The sequence below is a fragment of the Pleurodeles waltl genome, chromosome 11 (genome assembly GCF_031143425.1).
Source record: "Pleurodeles waltl isolate 20211129_DDA chromosome 11, aPleWal1.hap1.20221129, whole genome shotgun sequence".
Taxonomy (NCBI): Eukaryota; Metazoa; Chordata; class Amphibia; order Caudata; family Salamandridae; genus Pleurodeles; species Pleurodeles waltl.
Window position 1 is genome coordinate 986,684,263 of NC_090450.1, and position 23,781 is coordinate 986,708,043.

The following is a 23,781-nucleotide window of genomic DNA, read 5'->3' on the forward strand; positions in this document are numbered from 1 at the left end:
CAGTCTGTGTCCAGGTCCAGGTAAGTTCCAAAATGTCTCCTAATTGTGGGGAAATCTCCCCTGTACTTGTACTCAGTTTTTACAGTGTGTTACAAAGGAAGAGGAAAGGAGGTTCCAACCTGTTCCAGCTGGTTCTGGGAGTGCCCCCTCTCTCCTCCACCACAGGCTCCAAACATCAGTTGGGGTAAACAACCCTATTGTGTGAGGCCAGGGCACAGCCTTTACAAATGCAGGTGTGCCCCACCTCTCCCTTTTCTCAGCCCAGGAAGACTATTCAGTATGCAGATTCACCTCTGTGACACCTCCACCCTCCCTGTTACAGGCTGTCTGAAAAGTATGCACAAAGCCCCAACTGTCACTCTGCCCAGACGTGGATTGGAGTCAAGCTGCAAAACACCAGAGTCATAAGCACAGATAAATGCGCACTTTCTAGAAGTGGCATTTCTGTAATGATAATAAGAAATCCACTTACACCAGTAAGCAGCATTTCTCATCACCATTACAACCATACCAAACATACCTACGCTACCCCTCATAAATCAGACAATACCCCCTACATATACAGCAGGGCATTTCTAATGCAATCCTATGAGAAGGCAGCACTCACAGCATTGAGACACCAAGTTAGGCTGTTTGCCACTACCAGGACAGGCCACTCAACCTGGCACATATCCTGCCTTCTACAGACATAGCACCCTACCCATAGGGCTAGCTAGGGCCTACCTTAGGGGTGACTTACATGTAGTAAAAGGGGAGTTCTGGGCCTGACAAGTAAATTTAGATGGCAGGTCCCTGTGGCAGAAAAGTGCGCACACAGGCCCTGCGCTAGCAGGCCTGAGACAGGTTTGAAAGGCTACTTCAGTGAGTGGCGCAAGCAGCGCTGCAGGCCCACTAGTAGCATTTAATTTGCAGGCCCTGGGTATAGAGATACCACTGTACAAGGGACTTATAGGTAAATTAAATATGCCAATTAGGTATAAGCCAATCATACCAACTTTAGATGGGAGAGCACCTGCACTTTAGCACTGGTCAGCAGTGATAAAGTGCTCAGAGTCTTAGAGCCAACAGCGAGAGGTCAGAAAAAATAGGAGGAATTAGGCAAAAAGTCAGGGGGTGAACCTGCCACAAGGGCCAGGTCCAACAGGTCCCCTGATACTGATGTCCCTCTTGAAAGACTTCAGTTAGTGTATTAGGAAGCTTCATAGCGCTATGTGCATTTTGAACAGATTGTGCTCTTTTGGAACAAAGTGGCTCTGAGCACCCATTTTATTTGACTAAGTTGCGCTTGAACCAAGGTTTTGTTCGTCCCTCATTGTCCTAACCCCCAACCCTCCTAGGCGGAGGAGACCACTCCACAGCCTCAGTGCAAGGCGGTTAAAGGCAGTTACCTCTACTACCTTTTTTTTGGGGGGGGGGCAGGGGGTTTTGTTGTGTGTGGGGTGTGTGTGTGTTGGAGTTAGGATGCTAGCCCACCACACTCCACCAAGAACAGTAAACAGGAGTAGAAGTCTCCAACATAATGTTTGTTAGGAGAGAATATAGGAATTGGGATCAAGAGAAAGAAAAAAACATGCAGGTATGGACGTCTTGTCTTTCCTGTGTTTTTGATGACTCAGGCGGCATGCTCGCTCTCGGGGTCTTTAAAGGCACTGCTCACACCACTGTAACTACAAAGGAGGATGGTAAGCAATAGTACTGGTGCCAGTATACTAATATATGACAATTGGCAAACCTTTTGCTCTTACCTAACAAACCGTAATGGGAAGCCGATAATGAACCCAGGAGGTACCAGTTACCTTCTCAGAGCTCAGAAGCATGAGGAGATGGTGAGAAGTAGTGGGAACATCCAGTATCACACAGCAGAAGAAATCCAGTGGAGGGTAGGTCTTCAAAGCCATGCGAAGGAAGAACAAAAGGAAATACAAGCAATAAGGTAGAACTCAACAAAAACGGTGATCGAACTAAACAAGTGTGACTCCTACCACTAAGCAGTTGCTACTGCCACCCAACTACATAAATTACCCGGGATGTGATCCCAGAGCACTCTAATTGGCTAACCTTCTCTGTCTGACCTAAGAGACCATCTTTTAGCCCCAGTCTCCCATAAACCAATTTCCACAGTCTCCCATGAACCAATTTCCACAGTCTCCCATGAACCAATTCCAGAGTCTCTCATGAACCAATTTCCACAGTCTCCCATGAACCAATTCCACAGTCTCCCATGAACCAATTTCCACAGTCTCCCATGAACCAATTTCCACAGTCTCCCATGAACCAATTTCCACAGTCTCTCATAAACCAATTTCCAGTCTCCCATGAACCAATTTCCGCAGTCTCTTTGCTCGTAGCCTTCTAATTCTGCATTTCTTACAGGTTTTTCACCTTTGAGTACGCAAACCTTACCTGCTTTTTCCCTGAGTCATGACTCCGTGTGTGAGTGTCGCCACTGTATGATTATAGTTGGGTCAGAGCTTCCATAAGAAAAGTTTTTTTTCTGTTTTTGTTTTGTTAATTACTTTGACCCTGTTTTATAACCCTTCACAAACATTTCTAAAAAAAGGTCCCTCCACCTCTGCTCCATCCTGAAAAGTTTTATGGTGATCCATCAAGTGGACGCCAAGATAAAGGGGGGGTTGCAAAAACCCTTTACCCCATGCACCTTCCATCAGAAAAATTAGCCAACCAGTCCGAAAAAAACTGCTGAATAGAATTACACTACAGTTGACAGAAAAATAGATCTTTAACTAGAAAGTGTTTTTTGTTATTTGGTGTAAATCTGTTCAGTAGCTTTGGAGAAACTAAGGTTCAAAATGTATAGATTAATTGATATTTGACCCTGAAGGACTCTTGCAGGAGTCCAGCAGGAGTGAAAATTAAAAAAAAAAATAATGAAAGCATTCCGATTGGCCGAGGGTTCTTTTTTCCCATGGGGAAGAGAAACAGTCCTGAGGGAGTTTGCACTGTGATTCGCAGGACGCAGCCTCAAGAAAAAGGTAGCACCCTTTATAGCAGGGCTGAAAAATGGAAAAAAAAAAAAAAATCTAATAGATACATTTAGTAGTAGTTTCCTTACCTTGGAGTTTCCCAATGCGTCAGTCTGGATCCGGAGATTTTTCTTGAGCAATGGCCCTGTGCATCGTTAGGTGGAGTTGGTAAGCTCCACATCCATCGTTGGCATTGTACGTGACTGATATGATGATATGATGCCGCAGATCCTATATAGGCACCACCCTAGCACACTGACATCAGTTCTTTTCTTTCTGCTCTAGCTAGCACTGATCCGAAGAAAGAGCTACTCCTCGTCACTTCTTGACTGGTCTTTTTTTGTTAAAGATTTTTTGAGTAGTTCTTCTGATGTCATGAGAGATGTCTTCGTGTAAGACTGGGTTCAAGTCCTGCGGATCCTGCCGTGGAACGATGTCTGTGACAGATCCGCACCTTGTGTGCCTTTTGTATCTGGAGAGCGACCACAACTAGAAGTTGTGCTCAAGTGCTGGGCCATGAATCCGAAGCCTTTGAGGGAGTGGTCCCTAATGTTCATGGTGGCCCGGCGTTCGGCTCCGCATAAGTCTTGGTCAAGAAAAAGGTCTCGGGATGGGTTGAGGCCGGCCCACCCTTTTTGTCGTCTGACTCCAAGTCTTCGGGACGATTGGGTAAGTCTAGGCATAAGAAGTCAAAGAAAACTAAACATACTCCGACTTCACCTTGTCTGTCTGCCGACGACACAAGGGATTGGAGCGTCCTCGAGCTAGGCCTCCCTCGGCAGAGCCTGTGTCTGGGCCAACTCCATGCTTCCCCGAGTTTCCGGGAGTCGAAGTGACCCCTGCCCAAATTAAGGAGTTTTAGGCCATGTGCCTCATTTTTGGGCAGTCCGGCTCTTCTGGCGTGCCTTTTGGCACCATGGAGTCAGAAAGGGCCCCTTCAGGTTCCGCACCAGCGACTTCGGCCTTGGCTCTGAGGGGCAACCATGGATGCATTTGTGGATCCCAACAGATGCCAGTCGTACCACTTTGACCTTCCCTGGCAGTGGTCCCGACGTCGGACCTCCCTGTGCCACCAGTGCCCCTGGGCAGCGCCGCCCCTATCCTCATTACTGGCTCCAACACAGAGCCGGATGTGCATCGTACGACGCTGACTCCTCCACAGACAGTGACCTTGCCCCCTATGTCCGCTCCTGAGCTTTTTTTCTATGGGCTAGGATAATGTGAGGAATAGGAGAGGTTGCTAGATCTTGGAATACCAGCTCCAAGACCCAATGGACTGGCGTACGGAACTGGGTGAAGCCAGTGGACTAGATACATCCCCAGATAATGGCATGCTGTCTCCCCCTAACATGGCTATGGAGGAGGTAGCTTCATATTTAGTGGTGGTGTGGAGAGCAGCCTTCGGTGGCAGTCAGGACTAACCTCCTGACATAGGTGCTTCAGCCTGGGGCTTTATCCTCTGAACCCTTGCTTCCCTTTAATGAAGCCGTTACGAATGTCCGACTGGGCACCTGGTCCAAACCCAGCATAGGAGCTCCTGTATACAGGACAATTGTCCCCCGCCTTCTCCTTGCGCTGGGGGACCCAGGTTTCCTGACACAACATCCCACCCCTGAGAGCTTGGTTAGCCAAGCCTCCAACTCCCAGGGTGCATTTCCTTCTGCACCTTTGGATAGGGAATCCAAGAGGCTGAACACCCTTGGGAAGAAGATATTTTCTTACGCCAGCCTGGCATTGCGGTCTGTGAACACCGAAGGCCTTTTGGGACATTATTCCCAGATGTTGTGCAATACAGCTGCGCAAGTGCTGCCACAGTTCCCAGAGGAAGTCCGGACTGTATGTTTCCAAGCAGTTGCTGTTGGTAGAGATACATCAAATTTCACAAGCTGATATGGACTGGACACAACCTACTCACTGGGCAGAGCAGTTGCCAGTTGCATCAACAGATGCCTTGAGGTGGCAGACCTGGTTGTGGATGTCTGGCTTTTTGGGTGATGACTAAGCTAATCTTATGGACTTGCCCTTTGATGGCATCTGTCTTTTCGGAGCGAAAGCAGACTCGGCACACGAGCGCTTCAAAGATTCTCGTGCTATGGCCAGGTCCTTGGGCCTCACAGTGGCCCCTCATTCACCTCAGTCTGCTTTTTGCCCCTTTCATGGCCATGGAGGGGGAACCCAGACACATCTGTTCCCCTCCAGCCACCGTGCCATGCATGCTGCCCAGTCTGTGCGTGGCTGGGAACGTGGGATCCACCGTCCTGGTGGATCAGGGAGCCAGCGGTTTGGCCAGTCTGCCACGCCCTCAGTGGCTCCTTTTCACGCTCTCAGACGCTCCTTTTCATCGGAGCTGTTATGGACACAGTGGAGTTTCAGGCTTATCCTCCTGAGTTGAGAGTCCAGGATACTCAGACTATGATTGTGATGTTTCAGTTTCTATCCTAGATTTTGGTGAGAATGACTCTGAGGCTGCTGGGCCTCATGGCCTCCTGCTGGTGACACATGCCAGGTGGCATATGCTGGCTCTGCAGTGGGATTTGAAGTTCCAGTGGGGGAAACATCAAGGTAATCTCTCTGACATGGTCCAGATCTCTGAGAGAACTGCATGAGATCTGCAGTGGTGGCTAACGAACCCCGATTGGGCCAGAGGCCAATCCCTCTCCGCTCCCCAACGAAATCTTGCAGTAGTGACAGATGCATCACTCCTGGGATGGTGCGGCCACCTAGGAGAGGCAGAGACCAGAGGCATCTGGACTTCAGCGGAGTCCAGACTCCACATCAACCTGCTGAAGCATTGAAAGCATTTCTTCCCTCTCTCAAAGGGAAGGTAGTGCAGGTGTCCACGGACAGCACCACCATCAAGTGGTAACTCCACCAAGCAGGGTGGGGTGTGGTCATGGACCCTTTGTCAAGAGGCTCTGCGCCTCTGAATGTGGCTGGAACAACAGGACATTTCCCTGGTGGTTCAACGTCTGGCGGGCTCTCTGAATGCCAGCGGAGACGAACTCAGCCAAAAGTGCTTAGTCTTTCACAAACAGCATCTCCTTCGGGCACACGTGCAAGGTCTCTTTCAGCAGTGTCAGCTGCAATGTTCATTGGAGTTTCCAAGGCGGCAGTCGCTCTGCAACCCTTTTCGTTTCAAGTGGAACTCAGGCCTCCTTTCCACAACACTTTTGCCTACGGTTTTCAAGAAGATCAAGAACTACCAGACCCAAGTAATCATTGTGGCTCCTGACTGGGCACAAAGTCTAGTATCCCAAGCTACTGAGTATGGCCATCAATCCTCCGATCAGACTACCCCTTCGGGAGGATCTTCTGTCGCAGCAACAGGGGGAGGTTTCTCCACTCAAATCTGTTCAGTCTCCACCTTCTTGCGTAGACATTGAGCTGCGGCAGTTGACATCTTTTGGCCTTCCGTCCAAAGTCTGTAATTTAATCTTGGCAGCCAGGCGTCCCTCCACCAAAACGGTGTTCGCCTGTCGTTGGAAGAAATGTGTGGCATGGTGCATAGAGAAGTCTGACGTTCTTTCTGCCCCTCTTTCTGAGGTTTTGTTGTTTATCCTTTCTCTGGCTCAGCAGGGCTCTGCTGTGGTCACTCTCAAAGGTTATCTGCCTGCCATTTCTCCTTTTTTGAGGTTCTCTGATCAACCTTCCTTGTTTAAGTCTCCAATTGTAAATAGCTTCCTTACACAACTTACTCATATGTTTCCTCCATCTCCATTCATAATGACCCAATGGGACCTGAATTTAGTTTTGGCATTTCTCATGTGCACTCCTTTTGAGCCTCTCCACAATTGTCCTGTCAGGCTTCTAACTTTGAAAACAGCCTTCCTTGTGACAGTTGCATCGGCACACAGCGTTAGTGAGCTGCAGGCATTATCTTCTAAGATGTCCTACCTTTCCATCTGTCCTGACAAAGTGGTGCTTCGCACTAGGGCTTCCTTTCTGCCAAAAGTTATTACGCCCTTCCATGTAGGCCAATCCATCACCTTACCTACTCTTTACACCCACACCCTTGTAAGGAAGAGGAGAGACTCTACCACCTGGACCCGAAAAAGAGCATTTGCATTCTACCTTGATCGTACCAAAGAGTTCCAGATGGATGATCAACTCTTTGTGGGGTATGTGGTTGCAAAGAAAGGCCAGGCAGTGCAGAAGAGAACCATCTCCATATGGGTCGTTCTCTGCATTAAAATGTGCTATGCATTGGCTAAGAAGCAACCCACTGAGGGCTTGCATGCTAATTCTACCAGATTTAAAGCTGCGAACACTGCGTTAGCACGTGGAGTTCCAGTTCTTGGGTGGGCTTCTTTGCAAACGTTTACCAAACACTACTGGCTGGACAGTAAGGATGGGGGGATGGGCACTTTGCTTGTTTGGTCCTGGAGTACTTTATAGTATGATCTTAGTTCGCAGACCCACCTCCGGGGATAGTATTGCTTGGGTATCTATTCTAAGGTAAGGAATCTGCAACTAGATGTTTCTACAGATGGATAAGTTACTTACGTTCGGTAACGCCTTTTCTGGTAAGCACAATATCTAGTTGCAGATTCCTTACCGACCCACTCATTTCCCCTGCTCTGTGAACTGATTTCTAGTGTCCCTCCTCTTTTTCCTTGAACCTCGCTAAATGGTTGGACACAAAGCTTTCAGTGAAATAGCTGAGTTGGATGAACTTCAATTTTGAAACGTTTCATGCAGATTAGTTAAACAGTGCAAAAGTTATTAGCAAACCCAAAACCTGCTCTTCCTATGGAAGTTCTGACTCTACTCTAACTACCCAGTGTATGACCCAAACTTAGTTACTGTGGTTCAGTGCTTTCCAATACAGGCTCCAGTTTTCCAAAGAATCATTTGGTAACAATATCTCAGTATTTACACAATAGCAAGAATCTGCATTTGGCTAGGTAAATATATTGACACTGTATACGTAATGTTTTCAATTATCTGTGTCAGTATTGTTCCTGTTATTGCACAGAGTATTCTCGAGGTCAACCAAATGTGCTAGAACTTGCCCCCATTCCTGGAGAGGCGCTTTTTGGCTTTTCATCAGTGTGTACCGTAGCCATTCTCGTTCCTCCGGCTAGTGTCCGTTCACTTACAGCTTTAGCCCATGTATCAATCTTGGCATTATCTTGTTGTTACCAGCGAATCACGATTCCCCCTTTTTGCCAGCGTCACACATAATGCCTAAATCTAGACCTCTTATTTACGTGGAGGAACAAAGAGGGGCTTTTTTTTAGGAATTTGTCCCTTAGTTATTGAAGTTCAGACTGACGTTTCCCCTTTGTAAGATTTAGGGGTTGTCTGGGACATGTAGACTCCTCAGCTTCCTAGAGTACCACTCTTTCTCTTGATATTACTGAATTTAGGCATTAAAGACCAAAGTCTTACACTCAAACATTTGATGCTGGTGATTACAGATCAATGCTTCCGAATTTAGGCTTTACAGACCGGTGGATAATTTTTTTGTGCCTCTGAATTTAGGCATTACAGGCCACTGTTTAATCTCTTGGTGCTACTGAATTTAGGCATTACAGAGCAGTGTCTAATCTCTTGGTGCCACTGAATTTAGACTTTACAGGCCAGTGTCTAATCTCTTAGTGCCACTGAATTTAGGCATTACAGAGCAGTGTCTAATACACTGGCTTTTGGTGCTACTGAATTTAGGCATTACTTCCCAGTATTTAATACTCTGATGGTACTGAATTTAGGCATTACTGACCAAAGTCTAACATTCAAACTCTTGCTGATGGTGATTACAGATAAATGTCTGGTTCTTGATTATACTGAATTTAGCCATTACATACCAATGTCTTACACTCAGACTCTTGATGCTACAGACTTTAGGCATTACAGGTCGATGTCTAACACTCTTGACTCTCAGTACTACTGACTTTGGCATTACAGGCCAATGTCTAATGCTCTTGCTCTTGGTGCTACTGAATTTAGGCACCACTGACCAATATTTAATGCCCTGACTGTTGATGGTACCCGATTTAGGCATTACTGACCAAAGTCTAACACTCAAACTCTTGCTGATGGTGATTACCGATACATGTCATGCCCTTGATACTACTGAATGTAGGCATTACATACCCATGTCTAGTATTCTGGCCCCTGGTGCTACCGAATTTAGAGATTACATACCGATGTCTAACACACTGACTCACTACAACTACTGGATTTGGCATTACAGGCCAATGCCTAATATGGCTTGTTTGCTGAGGGTTCTAGAGGGAATTGCTGTCATAAAATGGCAAGTGTATCTGAAACTTAACATCATCTAAGACAAGGATAGCACTACTGGGTGTGCACCATGTGTTGATTCAGATTTGGTAGAAGGGTTAAGCTGCTCGTCCACTGGGTCTTTCCCCTACCCTTTTACATTCTGGATCACAACAATTTGCCAGACTGGTTGATTTGAGTTGTCTGGGGAGACTGGAGGTTGTTCTGTACCTTTTGTGTCCAGCAGATTGAGCTGGGCCACACTGCAGGGTTTTCTTTGCTTAGGCACCTGTTGCTTCTGGTGTTTTCCACAGTCCCTGCCTCTTTCATTGTTGAATGTGTATGTCCATCCTTTCCATGAGCTTCTGTCCAGACAGAGTCCAGTTCTGCATCAGTGGCGACCATACACAGTTCATTTTCAGTCTGATGGGGATCATTCCTCAAACCTTGCTGGGTTTCAACATCTTTCTGATGATAAACAGGGGTTGAGAAGTATCCTTCAGTTTGAAGGATGCTAAAGCCTAGTTGTTTTATGTGCCTCCATTCACTGCTTTTTTCAGACTCAGATAATGGAAATTGTACTGTTGTTAGGTTTAAATACTTTTTTATTAACATTTTGTTGTCGTGTTCAACTTTCCTTTGGGAAATAAAATTGAGCACATCAAACTTAAAAACGAACGAAAGTCAGTTTCCAAACAATCCACTTCACCCCCGTTCAGCTGCCACTACAGCTGGACACTATATACCCTATAATGTTGGCGAATCACAGAGTAATAGTCATTGAGCTTAGATTTTCAATGCTCTGAAGCGCTTAGTGCATGACTGTTCTTTTAAAGTCTCTGCTAAAGTAGTTCAGTAGGCGACCCCAATGTTGAGTTCACCTCAGGCCCTGACAGTTTCAACAGTTTCTCCATAGTTTAGATTCACCTCAATCTTTCGATCCATTTTTGCTCGGACAGCGGGTCCCCAGAGGGTCAGTTTGACTGCAAGTAGAAGGTGGGATATCAGTTTGCCTAGCGTGCCATGAAGAGAGTAGGTATCTGGGGTGGAGCTATTCGCATTTTGTCAGGCCTGCTCCAGTGATGTGTACAATGGTGGTCAGCATCGAGGACCAGTAGGGTTGGGTTTTGGGACAGGACCAGATTATGTGAGTAAGGGATCCCTCCTCCAAGCACCTCCTCCAGCAGAGATGACAACCTCCTTTCATCATTTTGTTAAATCTTATTGGGGTGTAGTTCCACCTGTATAAGGTATTTTACTGTCTTTAAGGTGAATCCTGTATTTTTTAATTCAAGGATGACTTCAGGGACACAAGTCAATTGAGTATTCGGCTAATAGTCCTACGATTCAAGATCTCTAGGCATATTTGGCCTTTTGTTGCCAGAAACATCTGATGATGGTGGTTGGAGCCATCATAGTGAAAAAGACTGGTTCCTTTGAAGGTCTGTCCTGAACCCTGATTCAGTAGCTCGATCTGTGCGGTTGGATGTGACTCCAGTGATAAGGACCTCCTAGCCATGACTCAGATCTTTTCCACGCTACCAGTCTTTTACGACTTGCTTGACCGCTTTGGGGAACTAGCTGGCCTCAAGGTGAACTGGGGTAAATCCTGTATTTTTTCTCTTCATGATATAGAACCAGAACACCGTATGATCCCTGTAGAAGGACGCCTTCCGTGGCCCTTTGAGACCTTTTGTTATCTCTGTATGAATATTTATCACTCTGACAATGATTTGTTTGATGGTAATCATGGCAAAACCCTGACCTCGATCCGTCAATCTATGCATTTCTGGACTCAACTCCCCCTCTCACCTATGGGAAGAGCATCTGTAGCTAAAATGATATTCTCCCTAGGCTGTTATATTTTTTGCAACCCTACCCGTGGTACCCGCTAGATCCTTTTTTAAGTCCTTGCGAAGCCTGGAAGCTGAACTCGTCTGGGGCCCTACTCGGAAGCTGGTATCAATTTCCACACTACAACGTCCCATGCTGGAAGGGGAACTTGCAGTCCAGGACCTGGAGCGATATTTTGCGGTGGCCCAATTACAGTGTCCCATGAGCTGGCTTGCCGGGGATGCTGCAAAGGAGGGCAACCTGGTCAGACCTGATCTAGGAGGCAGAGATATACTTGAGTGGCTTTTCTTGCCGGGATTGCCCTCCAAGACTCTGGGCAAACTTGCGTGAACTGCGAAGCTCGTTTGGACTCGATATATACATCCCAGACGGGTGTCAACCTCTTACGCATCACAGCTGCCACTTCAAAGCGTCCCTGTCATAAAGCGTCTCCTAAGAGCACGCGACTATAGTCCATGGAGGAAGGCTCTGCTCACTCATGTGGGTACGTTATATAGTGATGGCACTTTATAGTCCTTTCAGGACCTAGAAGATCTATATGATGTTGGTCCAGGCCTCTTTCTCACAGACACAGTAGTCAGGACAGTAGTTGGGCAAATCTGGGAAGCTGGCATGGCTGAACCGCTGATACACTGTTTTTGAACACACGGGCTGGGCCGTAGGGTCATCTCAGCTCTGTACGCGGCCCTGCAGGGGGGAGACGGCTCTCCCCAACCTCAAAGCAAGCCCAGGTAGGACAACTGCATGGGCGTCATCCTCACTGCCAAGCAATGGATTATGGCTCTGGAGCAGGTGAAGTAAATATCACGTACGCTCGCCTAAAATTTACACACTCCAGCTACATGCATCAAACATATCTCACCGCTTCCACAAGATGTTCCCAGGAGTATCCCCAATGTGTCGTAGATGTGAACACATAGATGCAACATTTACTCACATGGTCTGGGAGTGCCCGCATTTGGACCCAAGTGATGGAACATGCGTCGTCAGTAGTGGATGTTCATCTCTCCCCGGATCCGCTTGTTTGTTTTCTGGAGGAAACGAAGCGCACTAAACATAACAAACATTATTTGAGATTCGTAGACCTACCGCTGGTATTATTTGAACACCTAATTGCCATGTCCGGGAAAGCCTCTCAACCACCCACGATTGAATGTTGGCTCCGAGTGGCCTATAGATGGGCTTCGGCAGAAATCAGTGCCCTCATACTGGACCGTAGGTTGCATGGGGGGCGGTTGGTTACGCTATGGGACACTTGCCTCCTGAAGTTATCGCACATGCTCCATCCGCCTCCCCCCTAGACGGGATGACCATTCAGGTGCCCCTACTCACTGAACGAGGCAGACCTTCTATCTCTAGCCCTCTCCCGTCACCGCCCATAAACCATCACCAGCTGCCCTGGCACTGTAGGGAAGTACCCACCTGCGTTAGACCTCCTGCATCCACCCCTCTCCACGTGTGCTCCCCGCCCGCATCCGTGTCACTAGCGCTCTAGGCCCGACAATCCAGCAGTATTTGATTATTCAGGTTCTTGTAAGACCACATAGGTACAGATGTTCCAGCCAACAGGACAGTTTGGAGTTACTGTTGCACATTATTTTATTTATCACCATTTGCTATGGTCGTCCTTTGGCAAGACAGGTTGTGTCATGATGATCCGCTTATTTCTTCGTTGCATCTATCTTTTATGCCTAATTACTATACCCCTCGGTTAATGTATACCCTGCTATTGGCTGGCCATTAATGCTGACATAATGAGAGATGTGCCTGTGTTTTCATCATCTAATCATATTGATCAATGTATTTGCAATACTTTTGATGCTATAACCTATAAATGCCAATAAAGATATTTGGAAAAAGACATTGTGTTTGTGGATAGTTGCAACTTTTCTTTGCCCATTGTCACCCTGGGCATAGTCTCGTTTTACCTCTGTCAAGGGCAGGAGTAAATCCATTTAGGTGGGTTAAATGATGAGTGGTAGTGTAAGGGGGGGGCGTATTTCCACTGGAAAACTTATCTTCCCCATGAAGTAAATACAAATAAGTGTTATGAAGTGTAGTTGCACTTGGGCATTACCTTCATGCAAATGTAAATGTGCACTCTGCCAAGGGTGCATGCGAGATGCTCTCTCTTGGACTTAAATGGCATTTACAAAAGAATTCCAGGGCTGCGAATATGTATGTTGTATTGTTGAAGTACTCCTGGGAACATGCTGCTCATGCATGACTACAGACTACTCTAGCTTGAGTACGCATTGCTCTTGCAGGAGTACTCCTGGTTGCATACTGCTCTTGTAGAAGTACTTTTGGCCACATACTGTTCTTGCAGGAGTATTCTTGGCTACATTCTGCTCTTGCAGGAGTATCCCTGGCTACATCTTGCTCTTGTAGGAGTATTCCTGGTTTCATACTGCTCTTGCAGTACTCCTGGCTACACACTGCTCTTGCAGGAGTACTCATGACTACATGCTGCTCTTGCAGGAGTACTCTTGGGTGCATGCTGTTCTTGTAGGAGTACTCCTATGTACATGTTGCTCTTGCAGGAGTATTTCTGGGTAGGTAGCCTTGGGTACATGCTGCTCTAATGGGGGTATTCTAGGTACATACTGCACTTGCTGGAGTACTCCTGGGTACATGCTGCTGTTGCACTAGTTTTGGATACATATTCCAGGGTATATGTTACTGCTGCATGAGTACTCTTGGGTACGCGCTGCTATTGCAGAAATCCTCCAAAAGGCTAGAAACAGGCTTCTCCTGTACTAGTACTTCTGGGTACATGCTGCTCTTGTAAGAGTACACTTGAGTACATGCTACTCTTGCAGGAGTACTCCTGGGTGCATGCTACTTTTGTAAGAGTACTTATGTATACTTCTGTATACATACTCCTAGGGTCATGCAACTCTTATAGGGTACTCCTATACCACTGTTGCAGAAGTACTCCTGGGTACATACTACTCTTTCAGGAGTACTTCTGGGCCCATATTCCTGGGTGCATACTACTCCTGCGGAAGTACTCCTGGGTATATATTACTCTTGCTGGAATACTACTGGGTATATGCTATTCTTGTAGGAGTATTCTAGGTACATAATGCTACTCTTGTAAGAGTACTCCTGAATACATGGTACTCTTGCAGGAGTATTCAATGCATATTCCTGGGCGCAGGCTACTCTTGTAGGAGTACTCCTGGGCAGAAGATACACTTGTAAGAATGCTCCTGGTTACAAAATGCTCTTGCTGGAGTACTGCTGGGTACATGCTACTTTAGCAGTTGTACTCCTGGGTAATGACATGTTTGCAGAGTATATGCATGCTACTGTTGCAGTTCTCCAGAGTACATGCTACTACTGCAGAATGACTTCTATTTACATATTCTTGTGTACATGCTACTCTTGCAGAAGTACTCCGGGTATATGCTTGCTGGAATACTGCTGGGTACATGCGACCCTTGTGTAACAACATTTCCTCACCCAGCACCCTTTCCCTCATCCCCTCCAGTCCAAGCCTCCGCCTCTATGATCCACCCTGGCACGTTCCGTACCGCTCCAACAGTAGTTCTGTGCACTGGAGTTTCCAAGACAGCTCTCGTTCAAAGACGCTTTTTGTCTCCATCGGAGCTCAGGAACGACCAGGCGCAAGTCATTCTTGTCACTCCAGATTGAGCACGGAGAGTATGGTGTCCCAAACACCTGAGTCTGAGTACTGGTCCTCCGGTCAGGCTGCCACTTTGGGAGAATCTTCTATCTCATCCACAGGGCGGGGTCTTGCACGCCAACCTGTGAACCCTCCGTCCTCATGCGTGGAGATTGAGTGGCAACAGTTGATAGCTTTTGACCTTCCTGCCGAAGTATGTGATGTTATTGTGGCAGCCAAACGTCCCTTTACCAAAACTGCATATGTCTGCTGTTGGGTCAAGTTTCTGACATGGTGTGCATCCAAGAACCTTGACCCTTAAAGGTTATTTATTGACTAAAGGTTATATGTTGGTCATCTCTGCTTTCCTGCAGTTGCCAGACCAACCTTCTCTATTTAAATCACCTGGTGTGACCCGTTTTCTTAAGGGACTTCAACACCTATTCCCTCCAAAATCCTTCATCATGCCCCAATGGGACCTTAGCCTGGTCTTAACATTTCTCATGAGCACACCCTTTGAGCACCTGCATGATTGCCAAAACTGTTTTTCTGGTGGCCATAACATTGGCCAGGTGGGTCAGCAAACTGCAAGCACTCTGTGCACCCTCCTTACACAACTTTCTAACCAGACAAACTGGTTCACAGGACCTATGCTTCCTTCCGAAGGTTGTGACATTTTAATGTAGGCTAGAATGTCACCTACCTCCTGTGCCCCACCTCACCCTTCTAAAGAAGAGGGGAGACTCCACCTCCTGGACCCAAAAAGAGCATTGTCGTTCTACCTTGATCGTACCCAGGAGTTTCTCGTGGACGATCAACTGTTCGATAGGTATGTCAGGTGAAGAAGGGAAAGGTTGTGCTGAAACAAACCATCTGACAATGGGCTCTGCATAAAAATCTGCTATGCACTGGCCAAAAAGCAACTCCCTGAAGGCTTGCATGTTCTTTGCTACAGAGCCAAGGCTACGACCACTACATTAGCTTGCGGAGTCCCTGTCGTGGACATCTGTCGGGCAGCAACGCGGGTATCTCTACACATGTTCACCAAACATTACTGTCTGGACAGTCAGGTCTGCCCGTTCAGTCCTACAGGACTTTTTGGTCTAATCTGTTTGCAGACCCACCTCCAGGGAGGTATTGCATGGGTTTCTATTCTAAAGTAAGGAATCTGTAGCTAGAAGTATTTAGCAGATAAACAAATTACTTTCCTTTGGTAGTGTCTTAACTGGTACAAACTTTATCTAGCAACAGATTCCTTACCAACGCCCCGTCCTCTTTGCTCTGCAAACTGATTCCTGTATAGGGTTACCCTTCTGAGCCGCTTACCACTGCACACCAGTGTATCAGCATTCTTTTTGACTCCACTTCTGGCGTGGAAGGTCGTGAAAAGAAACTGTCAGCGCAGTGCGGTAGCACCTACATATGCATCGCGCATGTCACATCCAGCATGGCCGATGCGGACCTGAACGATGCCACCTACCGGCACGCAAGGGTACTGCTCAAGAATCTCTGGATCCAGTATAACGCCTAGGGATAATTCTAAGGTCAGGAATCTGCGACTAGATAGGACCTCAATTAAAATGTGGGGGGTTTTTGTTGTTTTTTTTTTGTTTTTTTTATACTAACTAGCATTTTCTCTGTTTGGCACTGCATGTATACTTCATTCATGGTTATGTTTGAGGAACTATACAACTATTAATGTTAGCTGACTCATCAACCTAGCTTATGTTGCTTGGTGATGGGACGCTGTCAGTCCTGTATCATTCGTTTACGCCTGCTTTGGTCAACCACCTCCCAATATCTCTGCCAGCTGGCGCAGTGACTTAAATCAGTTTATGTTGAGGTCACACTTCAGTCCACAGGTGTTTACATTAAGTAAGAATACACAGCTGTGCCTGCCCAAGGGCGAATGAGCGACTGAGTATTAAGTCTAAACTTGGCGCTCATTCTTCAGGCTGGGCTTATGAGGCTGTAGTGCCGGGAGAGATATTCAGCCACCACATTTACTCTGCCTCACCTACAGCTGAACTGCTTTGTTGTTGCATTCTCCAGAACTGCACTTTCAAGGGTACAACATGACTTTAGCTCTGATACTTTGTATTTCACATGTTTTAATTCAGGTGATTGCCTGGTTTCCTTTCATTAGTTTCCATAATAGTTTGCTCCAGGAGAGACCTCGGCAGGCAGAGGAAAGAAGTATACAGTGGTTATCCATTGCTAACTATTCATAAACCAAGAAACCATCAGGTTTGTCTATGAATTTAAAACCCATAGTCTCACTCATTGCGAGTGAGACTCACACATTTGTGGAGTTTACACACACCTGAGTCTAAGTGTCACACCAGGTGACAACAGCTAGAATCTAACTTCTAAATGCTATTCTGTTCCAAACCTGCCCCACGGTGTCCCACAATATCTGCCCTCTTTACACGGTTCCTCAGTCGAGAGGCGATATCACACGTTGGGAGACAGCAAGCTGGAAACCCCTTCATGAGTGGGTTTCCAGCTCTTGTGAGAAAGCTTGCACAGGTGGTGTCCATTTGGGTGTACAACTTTCCCAGGACGCCAGCAGCTGCTGCAGAAGTTTTGGGTTTTGTTTGGGTGGAGGAGGTGGGCAGAGGTGGGTAGGAGTGACTAGTAAGTGTGCTTGGCTGACTGCCATGTCCACTCCTTGGCCTGGGCTCCATGGAGCACCCTCTTCAACTGGTTATTCTGTAAGGGGCTCAAGGCAGTACCACCTCAACAGACACCGTACCACCCTCACACGATGCAAACATTTCTAAAGTTAGCAGGTCTGCTGTTTAGAGCAGTGTTGTCTGCAGCGAAGCTCTTGAGTTCTGTAGATTCTGCACTTCCCTCCCACCACTGGGGGGGGGCATGCCAACAGACACTTCAGTTGCTAAGAAGATCTGCCAGTCAACAGGTGTCAATTATGGGGTTTTCGTTCATGTTAAGGATTATGTGATATCCCTTCCTGTGATGTAATCGAATATGCTAATCATTGTTCACTCATGAGGATTTTCAAAGCTGGTGGTGTTGACACTTGGGAGTAGATTAAGATCTTGGCAGAGGGGGTTACTAGGTCAGAAACGTGACGGATATCCTGTCCACCAAATTTTTCCCAGTCAACAATTTTTGGGTTGTCAGATATGTTAAGGATTGTGTCATATCACTTCCTGTGATGTCATTGAATATGCTAATCATTGTTCACTCATGGAGATCTTCAAAGCTGATGGTGGTGACACTTGGGGCTTGATTACGTTCTTGGGGGAGAGGGTTACTCGGTCACAAACGTGACGGATATCCCGTCCAGCAAATTACAATCCCATTATATCCCATGCAACTTGTAACACGGCGGACGGAATATTCGTCACATTTGTGACGGTGTATTCCATCTGCCAAGATTGTAATCAGGCCCCCTGGTCTTGACATTGAGCCCACTAACGCATGTGCCCATGTCCTGTCTTGGCAGGTGCAGGTTCGAGAGATGCCCTCCCAGAAGCTGGTGTGCACCCTCACCCCGGAGAGCGAGGCCCGGATGGGCATGCCCATGTGTCTGCGACTCTGGCAGGTAAGGCACCAGCGCAGGACCTGCCAAGCCCTGAAGTTGTGAATCAGCATGCACGAACACATGACTCATGCCAGGATGAGGAACGGGCTCGTTGTCTAACCAATTAAGTAATTATATTGTTAAAAAGGAGCTTGCACAGTATTACTAAGACAGCGAGTGTAGTTTTCCTTTTTGCACGTCACGTGATGTTTTGTAAATGTGCTGTTGAAGGCTGCATGGCCTCGAGGCTTTCTTTGCTATGTTTGTACTGCTTCTATAAATGTCAATCATTTGATATCTAATTATGCCAATCTAGGTACCAGAGAAAGGTGTTCCGGTGTGTACTGAGAAAGTGCACCTGGGGACTTTCACACCCAGGTGCTCTCGTCAAGGCCTCTTCGAGCTTTGGCGCCTTTGTGGAGTATGCCATGCAGCTTCGGGTCCCATGTTATTTACTCTCCATGCTCTCAGGGACATAGAAATATCCATAGGTGACATGGCCTCCTGCCCGGTGTAGTTTGTAGAAATAACCAAAAGGAATAAAACATAGCCCTGTACACAAGAATGTCAGTTCACCAAAATGCCAGGGATAGTGAAAGTACATACCCTATGAGCCCTCATGACATCACATGATTGACCCCTTGTCCCATCCGTAGCACCACAAACAGCCTCCTCTTTGCTGTTAAGGGTTTATGCAAGAGCGAGGTGGGAAGACTACACGAAGTAAGCAGGGCTATTGGAACCCTGCTTACTTCCTGTTCCTGTCGCTGCCCTCATGACCCCAGAGGTCAATGTTCAAAGACTACAGGCAGTGACTCGGGGCTCTTGGAGCCATGTTTACGTCTGTTTCCTGTTGCTGCCTCCATGACCCCACAGGGCAATGTGTGAAGACTACCGGAAGTAAGCAGGGTTCTTGGAGCCATGCTTACTTCCTGTTCCTGCCGCTGCCCCCGTGGCCCTGGAGGTCAACGTTTGAAGGCTACAGGAAGTGACCGAGGGCTCTTGGAGCCACACTTACTTCTTGTACCTGTCGCTACCTCTGTGACCCCAGAGGGCAATGTGTAGAGACTACAGGAAGTAAGCAGGGCACTTGGAGCCATGCTTACGTCCTGTTCCTGTTGCTGTCCCCATGACCCCTGAGGTCAATGTTCAAAGACTATAGGAAGTGACCAGGGCTCTTGGAGCCATGTTTACTTCCTGTTCCTGTCTCTGCCTCCGTGACCCGGAGGGCAATGTGTGAAGACTTCAGGAAGTAAGCAGGGACCTTGGAGCCACGCTTACTTCCTGTTCCTGTCGCTTCCCCCATGACCCCTGAGGTCAAATTTTAAAGACTACAGGAAGTAAGCAGGGCTCTTGTAGACATGTTTACGTCCGTTTCCAGTTGCTGCCTCCATGACCCGGCAGGGCAATGTGTGAAGACTACAGGAAGTAAGCAGGGCTCTTGGAGCCCTGCTTACTTCCTGTACCTGTTGCTACCCCCGTGACCCTGGAGGTCAATGTTTGAAGACTACAGGAAGTGACTTGGGTCTCTTGGAGCCATGTTTACCACCTGTTGTTGCTGCCTCCATGACCCCGAGGGTGAATGTTCGAAGACTACAGGAAGTAAGCTCGGCTCTTGGTGCCATGTTTACTTCCTGTTCCTGTCACTACCTCTGTGACCCCGGAGACCATACGTAGCAAGGGTAGTGTTAGAGGCTTCACAAGTTCCACTAAATGATGGCTATGGCTGTATCTTGGTATCATTGCCTTGGATTTTGTCTCCTTTGCCTTTTCTGTTTTGTTTTAAAAATGTTGATGAATGCTGGAAGGACAAGTGAAATTCGCCACTTCTGTGTCACTGACACAAGTATAACCTGCGCCTCTGATATCTGAAATCTATTGCGGTGCAAGTTATACTTACGCCAGTTACATATAACTTGCTAATTTCCCTGGTTTTATGTTTTTAAATAGTAGTCTTTTTTCAGATAATTTGTAAGGTTTTCGTGAAGTAAGTTACTACCATCCTTGCGTTGAACTCCACTTTAACCGTAGCTGTAGAAAGCAAGCATTAAGTGCAACATTGACGCTATACCACACACTTTGCAGGGAGCATAGTTCACATTCACAGTCAGCCACAGATTTGTGGGAACCCTCTTTGAGTATGGTGTTCAATCTGTATACAACTATTCACAGTAAGCAGAGTTTCAACGTCTGTCCCAAAACAAATGCCCTACTAGGGACAGCTTTTATCTGCATCAAACCCCTGACACTCACCGAATCTACATTAAGGAATGAAGCTTACATCAGTAGAGAACTGGGTACTGTAAACAGTGTGTGCTCTATGCAGAGTTTATTCTATACCACACTGTTTGCAAACAGTGAAACCCTCGGGAGAAATACACCACAAAGTATTAAAAAGAATCTACTAAGAATGGCGTACCCTCAATGCAACAGTTGTCAAAAAAGACAAAATGTTCTAAAAATAGCCAAGATCTGAAGCTGCGAAGGATCCCACGACTTGCACCCCTTATGCTGTGGTGAAACCTATACAGATAGTCCATCTTCTGAGGCAAGACGAGCACATGTACATAGATTACCACCTGGGGCACCCAGTCTTCTGTGTCAACTAGAAATTGTCATGATGACACAATTCTCTCTAATAAGTCTAGGCTGCATACAAAGGTTTTTATCTACTACATACAATTGTTGATCAGTTTGAAACTTTCTGCAGAATCAAAGAACTTGTGTGGAAAGTAATGAACACAAGTCGTCAACTGTCACCTTCACACAGAGATACACTTTAATACAAAGATTTGTAACGTCTTGAGTACCTCTACACACCTGTGGTGCATTGCGGTGCGTCAACCGCTGGGCATCCTGATTGACCCCCCACACCCCCAAAGGAGTCATTACACCTGCTGAGGTACCCTCTATGGGGCATGTATATCAACTGAAACTGAGGGGTGTGTGTTACCATTAACTTTGAGGTTTGAACACCAACCCCCAGTCCATTTGTCCCTACTTAAACCTTGACTACCGCGGAGGGGGCTCCCATTTTCATACGCCTTATTAACATTCGCTTTCAGTTTTCATTGCCTGCCCCCGCCCATTTCCCCCTAGCTGAGATTCAGTTAGCTGCCGGAGTCATTGGGGCTGTCATATTTACTTGGACTGGTAAAGCGATTTGCTGCAGAGCATGCAAATACTGCTTGGTAGTTTCTGCAGACAGTTGTAAACTTATGAGATCGAATATTTAACCTGTGATGAAGGACCTGGGCTTTATAGATATATCCCAGTAGGACAAGTCCTATGTGTTTAGTAGGTGAGAGGTGATCTGAGCCTCGTCAAGACCCTCCCAGCCAGGTTGGGTGTTTTAAAGTTTTTAGCAACACACTTCGCCGAGCAAGTTTTGTCCCCTCTCCCTCCCAATTCACACATCACCATTATAATGTCCTGGGAAAATTCATTTATAGGCCCAACTTACAACCGCAAGCAGTGTACAGACTTGATTTTTAGGGTCGAGCTTGCGCATGCGTTTCGCTTGCGAGACGCTTTAGGAGTTAGTAAGGGGCTTGGAGTCCTGTCTATGTCACGTCAGTGTCTTTCATTGGTTCGTGGGCTTGCCTGTTAAAATCTGCTTGCTTTCATTAGTGGAAGGCACGCATACGTCATGCCTTTTCCAGTGGTTAGCCCTCCTCGAGCGCAGCGACCAAGTACTGAAAACATGCAAGGCTCGCTGTTTCCCGTCCGGTTTGTGGACTACTTTTTATCTTTTGTTCACAGCACTATCTCGCTTGGCAGAAGTCGAGCGCTTTGCATAACATCGCCCCTGTTACATAGTTAATTGTACTTTTGCTAGTTATTTAGATAATTGCACTTTTGCCGATAGGTTTCACTACGAGTGAACTGTAGCAGCGCGATCGCGCTGTTTTTTCCATTTAATGTGGCAAGAAAAGTCCGGTTGGGAGTTTACAACTGCTAATAGCTCTAACTCGGAGAAATGCAGACCCTATTGCATTGCAAATGCTTGTTAATCAGTCCAGCTTTCTTTCTCGCCTTCAGTCAGAGGTGGAACGTAAGTCAGCACTAGATCACAAGTGGTCGCCTCTGGTGGGAGATCCAGGCAGATCGAGTTACTGTTTCCTGGACCCTTGATCCTGGGCCTGCGTGTGCCAGTTGGTGGTTGGTTTAAGCAGCTATATTCATGCTGTGCTCTACACTTCTTGTAATTCTTCTCCTGGTGTGTAATCCCTTGTGCCATGTCCCAATTTACAGCACTTCCGGTATTGTTCACATTGGCAGTACGCGCCATTTGCTGTAGTTCCCCATTTGTTTACTGTCCGTGCACTCTTTCAAACTCTCTTCAAACTCTGCAAGTATTGATTGGCATCGGTCTGGTATCGTTGTGTTTCCAGGACAGGACAGTGGGTGGCCACTGTCCGGCTGTGTGTATAAAGCCATTGTCCTCCTGTTGGGCCAAGGGTTGTTAGTTTGGTAGGGATGTCCCACTGCACAACCATGTGACTGTATTTGCTGTCTTTGCACATCATATGTTGCGGTGTGCAGGCCTTCCCTTGCTGTGGTCAGTGCTGTACACCTTTTAAGGTCTGTGTGTCTTGTATACAACTTGTGAACTGCTTGGCCGGCAGTGTTCCAGTGAATGGATTGTTTTGTAATAATTCTGTGTTTTCCTCTGTTGGCCTGAGTTGATTAATGCTGTGGTCCTCAGGCGTGGCCGGTGGTAGTTTGTTGGGTGTGGGTGTGTTTTAATGCGGCGTCCATAAGGTTTTAACCTGCATCACTGCACATCTGCCTGACATCTCTCTGTGGGGTCAGTACTGTATTTGGACCCACAAGTCTCTTTAATCTCCAGGCCTCTGTTTCTCAAATGTAACGGGTCGTGTTTGCTCTGATAATTCTTGATTTTTCATAGGTATTATTGGTGTATTCATTCTGCACGGTGTCAATTTCTAAACCTGCAATCTTTCCATGGATGACGTGTGTTGCAGCATGACCTATCAACTCGCTAATTAAATGTTGATCCTCTTCTTTTAAATTACAATTTATGCAAACGCAGAGGAGTTTTATTGTTGGCGCTGATTTACGATGTACACGCATCGTTGTTCTGTTTTGGCTTTAATTCTGTTGTTTTTAGTTACCGGGACCTCCTCACGCTTCTTGGTTTGAGGTTTTGTCGTCCAGCCTCCTCCACGCCCATCGGACACCCCTCTGGGTGAGGCGGTGTTGGGGCCTCTCTTTCGCTGCTGGTGGGGGGATTGTCGGGTGATCGGGGCACTATCGGGAGAGGATCAATAAATAGAGATGGGTTTCCGCCTCCGTGTCCCCGGTGTGCCCTGCTCCGCCTCTCTCCTCGCGACTTCAGGCTTCTAGGGGCGTCGGGAGCGCTGCCCCCCGTGTATGTCTGCCTCTCTTTTTACAAGCACCCTCAGATCTGGCTTTCTCCTTGAGGATCGCTTTAAGGCACTCGCTGCTCAGGTCTCAGTCTGGGCACCTGGCAGTAGTTGGTTTCCGTTCACTCTTTGCTCCAGCACGAGTGG

General features: G+C 47.0%; 1 protein-coding gene across 7 annotated transcripts in view; it reads left to right on the plus strand.

The window, feature by feature from the left end:
• GNB1L (G protein subunit beta 1 like) overlaps window positions 1-23,781 on the plus strand; it is a 350,649-nt gene that overhangs the window by 275,218 nt on the left and 51,650 nt on the right. For all 7 annotated transcript variants that reach the window (XM_069215300.1, XM_069215302.1, XM_069215304.1 and 4 more), the window contains one exon: window positions 18,167-18,265. In XM_069215300.1, coding sequence (XP_069071401.1) covers window positions 18,167-18,265 — 99 coding nt within the window. The remainder of the gene's footprint in view (window positions 1-18,166; window positions 18,266-23,781) is intronic.